Below are 5894 nucleotides of genomic sequence, written 5' to 3' on the forward strand. Positions count from 1 at the left end.
AGGGACTTAAAAGAGTTCACTGACTCAGCCGACCTGATTTCCTCAGGCAGGCTGTTCCAGAGCCTCGGGGCCCTGACAGCAAACGCTCTGTCCCCTTTAGTTTTCAGTCGAGACTCTGGAACAGACAGCAGACCTCTGCCCGAGGATCTCAAGGTACGTGCTGGTGCGTATGGGACTAAAAGTTCAGAAATATAACAAGGCGAGAGGCCATGAAGAGCTTTAAAAGTGATCAATAGAATTTTAAAGTCAATTCTAAAACACACTGGGAGCCAGTGTAATGAAGCTAAAATAGGAGTAATGTGGTCATATTTCTTTGTTCTGGTTAAAAGCCTGGCAGCTGAGTTCTGGACAGTCTGGAGTCGATCAATAGATTTTTGGGTTAAACAGGTGAAAAGGCTGTTGCAATAATCCAGGCGTGATGAGATGAAGGCGTGTAACTCAGCATTCCAGGGTCTGTGGATCTGACGGGCAAGTATATTTGTGTGTCATCAGCATAAATATGACAAGAAATGCCATGTTTATGGATAATGTGTCCAAGGGGAAGCAGATACAAGGAAAACAAAATGGGTCCTAAGACAGACCCCTGCGGCACACCATATTTAACTGGACAGAACGATGAGACATAGTTGTTTACAGGCACGCAAAACTTCCTATTTGACAGGTAGGATGAAAACCATTCTAGGGCAGTACCAGAGATCCCCACCCAGTGCCTCAGTCTGTCTAACATGATGTTGTGATCAATGGTGTCAAAAGCAGCGCTAAGGTCCAGGAGTACCAGGACTGAGCACATGCCTTCATCAGCAGACATTAAAAGGTCATTGGTGACTTTAAGCAGGGCAGTCTCAGTGCTGTGGTACTTCCTGAAACCAGATTGAAACTTTTCAAATATTTTGTTATTTTCCAGTAAGTAAACCCAACTTTCCCAATCCAGATATGAGCGTGCTCACATGAAAGGAGCCGGTGTTTGCAGCAGATGACCAATCGCTGGACATGGGTAAGTCTACTGGCAGCAGAGCGTTATATTTTACAAACATAAAGAAAACTGTAATATTAGACAAATAAAAAGAAGTTAAACACATAATCCAGGCTAAAAGCAACACAGCTGCAGCTAACAAATGCAAGAAAAAGGAAAATCACCCTGTGTGAATGTGAAAGTCAACAGGCTTAACGTTATAATATCACTACCATTCATTAGATAATGCCCGTAGATTTGACTGTAATTACATTTGTGTTCTCCATTAAATTAATCTGTTTCTTGGATGTATTCTTATGCCGTGTATGACAATTTTAGCCTTTAATCTGCAGCGGCTGTATGTCGTTTTCTTACATTAACGTTCAGCATTAGTTACCATGGTGATGTACCCCGGTAAAAAGTAAACTACCGTCGTAGGACTGAAACATCGGGTTAACGTTACACCTTGAGTTACCTGCAAACCTCAAATCCTGCTTTGTAGTAACTTACAGGCCCCCACCTTTAAAGTCTACATTAGTTCGGCGGTTTAAGGCCACTGTACATTACCACAGACTGTAACTTCTGTGCACGTCCTGTTGACGTTATCTGAAATATTCATCACAAAGTAACTTAAGTGAAACTAGTCAAACTGTCAGTTGCAAAGTTTTACCAAAAATTATGAATTGTGTTTACCTCGTTGGATTAATGGCAGGGGACTATTTACAAACTAACTTTATGACTCCCTGTAGTCTGCCAGTTTGGAGTTTTCTCCAGTTAAATTAGCTGGGTGGTCCACGCCCTTCGACGTGACGTTTTCAACTGAAAGCTAGCGGCTAACGTTAATTAGCTAGTGTAGGCCAGCTGAGGGGTTGTCTAAAAACCACGCTGATACGTTAAAGTTAACTAAATTGTGGGTGGAAAGGGAAAGAGAGACACTCCTTTGCATGTTCTCAAAATCACATCGCTAATGTTGATCCTTGTTACACCAGATAGCTTGTTGCTAGCATAACCAAGAACTGTTTATGAATGCGATCAACAAACTTACAGTTCCTGATGTCAGAGATGAACACGGCCAGGCCACGCATCCCATCCCCTTTAGAGACTGCAGGCATTTTGTTCACGCCTTGTTAATGTGACGGTTTCTCTTCTGTATTCAAAATATAGCGTAACTATATAGGGTTACTTAGTTTCAAAGTTTGCTAACAAGCAAGCGTGTATGGTACAGGGAGCCCCGATATGTGACGGGGACAGGAACAGACAAGCTGCGGCTGCGTTCAATACATCCAGAGCTACACTACAACCTAAAGGAGGGCTGCGTTCCAAACATGTGAGTAACAACCAACAACAACAGTCTGCTTTCCTCCTTCTTCTTCTTTTCCAGCAGACTAGGCAACATTTAGTGTATTGCTGCCTCCCATTGGAGTAGTATCGACATTACTACTTTTGCCATCTGAGAGATAAACCTTGCGAGATGTGGTTTTAAGGAAGTGTGCTATTTCCTTATGTCTCCACTTTATGAAGTACCCCATCGTCCAGCAGTGTTGTAAGGGGAAATATTTGAATTCCCAGTGTGTGCCTAATTCTATGAATAAAACCCTCCTTTCCTATGGAATCAATATAGAGACAATAGTAGCCTATGGTAGCTGGGGCATCACCATGAATGTGTGAAAACATTTTATATTTGTATATTCAAATACTTATAACTAACACAACTTGTGAATACAAAAGAACACTGTAGAGTCCTGCTCGTTATGGGTTATATATTCCTGCTGTATGCCACGCCTCTTTCAAACGTCACGGCTGCCAAAAGGTTTCCATGAAGGATGCACCTGTGTTTCCTCGATTAGAGCTCCTGCAGCAAACCTCCTCGATCCTCAAGGTGCATTTTAGGAATTGAAATGTCCTTCAAGATGGCGCACTGAGATCAATTTCCAGGTGACAGGAAGGAGGACGGAGGATCGACGAGGTACAAAATAGGGAAATGAGAAAGGCCCCAGGTTTTTCATGCCGTCTGCCAAGGGGTGACGTTATCTTTATACATCCATGGTAATGTTACATTGCCTGTGGGCCAGACACTCAAATTAGATCATTAATCAATCAAATCAGATAAACTCCTGATAAATAGGCTAAAGTTAACTGGAATTAACCTGGGGAGCAAAACATTGGTCAAACAAATGAGTCTGTTCATAATAACCACTACACACACACACACACACACACACACACACACACACACACACACACACACACACACACAGAGAGCAGCACATACCTAAGGCTGGGCAATATGGCCAAAGTTTTATCACAATAAAAACATTTCATACCATTTGATATCAATAATTATCACGATAAATGACAAATCATTATTTCAAGTTTAAAGGCAGATTTTAAAGGCAGTGAAAGTTGAAGAAATCAGATGGTTAGCTGTGGTTTTAACCAATCCTTATGTCTAAAACATGACAAACACTTGATGCCTAACTGTGGATCACTCACAAATCTGAGGTACAATATTCAAAGTGATTCTGATAAAACCTTTTTTTCAACAAAGATGATTAGTAAATCTTTTTCCTCAACAAAATTAATATCTTAATAGAACAATTAAGTGCAAATTCATTTGTAATTCAGATGAATGAAATCAAACATTTATTGATGAAATATTGAATATTTGTTATTGTTATTGAGAAAAATTATATTGCAACCAACGGGTAGGTCTATGGATCTGTTTTTTTATGTTTGTCCTTACCCTTGTTTTTTTAAACACACCTATTCCCCTTAGTTCATCAGAATCAGCTTTATTGCCAGGTATGTGTACACATAAAAAGAATTTGACTTAGGATTGTACAATGTTCACGATGTGCATACTTGTAAAATAATACAATAATAAAATCAGACACAGGCTACAGTATAGAGAACACATATATACACACTATAAACAAAACCAATATACAGATTAAGACATAGTACAAAGGATGCAGGAGTAAATTATCGTTACCATCCATCCATTCATCAACCACTTATCCTGCATACAGGGTCGCGAGGATCATTACCATTATTATTATGTACATGTCGGAAATGGATGAATGGAATAAATAAGTATTATTTGCAGGTGTTATGTACTTGAGGTAGGTGGATTTGGTATATAGTATATACAATATACAAAATGACAATATGAACAGTACGAACATCTCTGAAATAGAGAATGATGACTAAACAATAAGTGGTAACCAGTAAACAGGTGGCTGATTGGAGACAGAGTTACTGGGTTATTGCACACTGTGATGACTGTGTTGATAGTGAAGTTGTTGGGCTCCCACTTCAGGTCCTGGGAGATAGTGGAATCCAGAAACCTGAAGGATTCCACAGCAGACATACTGGCTTTCTTTAATTTCGAAAAACCTCTGAATATATTGAGGAAGTATATTATTTTGTGCTTTATATATTATCTGTTTAATTTTATAATCAATAAATCAAAACATTTTAAAGCCTGTAAGTTAATAAATGGTGCATTGGTTAGTTCATAATAATCAGGTCGATTTTTGGGATTGGTGTTGCTTTTATATGTGATTCCCCACACCTCCACACACTAGGTAATGTATAGATCAATAAGAGAACAATACAGTATATATAGTGTTTTCTGATTCAAGAGATTCTTAGTTTTATATAATAATGCAAAGGTTTTAGACATTTTTGTTTTTATACACATTATTAATGTGTGGTTTCCAGCATAATTTATGATCAGTTATCACACCCAGAAAATCTCTTTATTCCAGCATCACTGATCATAGATTTATCTTGACTACTGAATTGGCAATAACCAAATATTATAAAAGTAGTTTAATAAATTCAGTGATAACTTGTTAATATCAAACCATGTCTTTCAGCACTTTCAGTTCCGTTTCCAGTGCATTCAGTTGCTGTTCCAAACTTTTCCCAGAGCTTATATTGCTCTTGGAAAAATACATTTGTCATCAGCAAATATAAAATTTTACAATTTAGACACTTTACAAATGTCATTTATATAGTAGAAACAGTTGTGGGCCAAGCACTGAACATTGTGGAACCCCTCGAGCAACCTTCAACAAATCAGATTTGACATTATTTAATCTGATTAAATTTGTACAAATACATTTGTAATGTTTTCACAGATTCAGAAATGGTGATACACAGCTACAATACTGTTGGATATTTATTTCATAGACACTCCTGACGGTTGGCAAGCACCCTGCTTGGTAGCTTGGTGTGTAAGAGTGTGCGTGAATGGGTGAATTAGCGCCAAAAACCTTGTAAAGCACTTTGGATAAAAGGGCTATATAAATTTAGCCTTTTTATAAATAAATGGCAGGATGATACAGATTTATAGAAGAATAGAAGGTAACATCAGACTCCGACTTTGGTAATTTACTACATTAGAAAGATTTGTACAGGTGTCACATGCTTGTTTCATGATGAACAAAGATCTTAGTAAATCCAAAGCCCAGAAAATCCTAATGCATCTTCTGCATGCATAGACATGTTGTGCTGTATATACACTCACCTAAAGGATTATTAGGAACACCATACTAATACTGTGTTTGACCCCCTTTCGCCTTCAGAACTGCCTTAATTCCACGTGGCATTGATTCAACAAGGTGCTGAAAGCATTCTTTAGAAATGTTGGCCCATATTGATGGATAGCATCTTGCAGTTGATGGAGATTTGTGGGATGCACATCCAGGGCACGAAGCTCCCGTTCCACCACATCCCAAAGATGCTCTATTGGGTTGAGATCTGGTGACTGTGGGGGCCATTTTAGTACAGTGAACTCATTGTCATGTTCAAGAAACCAATTTGAAATGATTGGAGCTTTGTGACATGGTGCATTATCCTGCTGGAAGTAGCCATCAGAGGACGGGTACATGGTGGCCATAAAGGGATGGACATGGTCAGAAACAATGCTCAGGTA

General features: G+C 38.9%; 2 protein-coding genes across 5 annotated transcripts in view; one reads left to right on the forward strand and one right to left on the reverse strand.

Annotated features, from left to right (window-relative positions):
• The window catches only part of LOC123958583 (AP-2 complex subunit alpha-2), a 26528-nt gene extending 24245 nt beyond the window's left edge, over positions 1-2283 (reverse strand). For 3 of the 4 annotated variants that reach the window (XM_046032031.1, XM_046032030.1, XM_046032029.1), the window contains exon 1: positions 1998-2283. In XM_046032031.1, the coding sequence (XP_045887987.1) occupies positions 1998-2064 (67 nt within the window). In that variant the 5' untranslated portion in view covers positions 2065-2283. Of the gene's footprint in view, positions 1-1645; positions 1683-1997 lie in introns of those variants that run through there. The other variant, XM_046032032.1, reaches the window with a different exon arrangement.
• Positions 1399-5894, forward strand: part of LOC123958584 (tryptophan 5-hydroxylase 1-like) — a 21601-nt gene continuing 17105 nt past the window's right edge. The window contains exon 1 of the mRNA XM_046032033.1: positions 1399-2279. The gene's annotated coding sequence lies outside the window, so the exon portion shown is untranslated. The remainder of the gene's footprint in view (positions 2280-5894) is intronic.

The sequence above is a fragment of the Micropterus dolomieu genome, linkage group LG20 (genome assembly GCF_021292245.1).
Source record: "Micropterus dolomieu isolate WLL.071019.BEF.003 ecotype Adirondacks linkage group LG20, ASM2129224v1, whole genome shotgun sequence".
NCBI lineage: Eukaryota > Metazoa > Chordata > Actinopteri > Centrarchiformes > Centrarchidae > Micropterus > Micropterus dolomieu.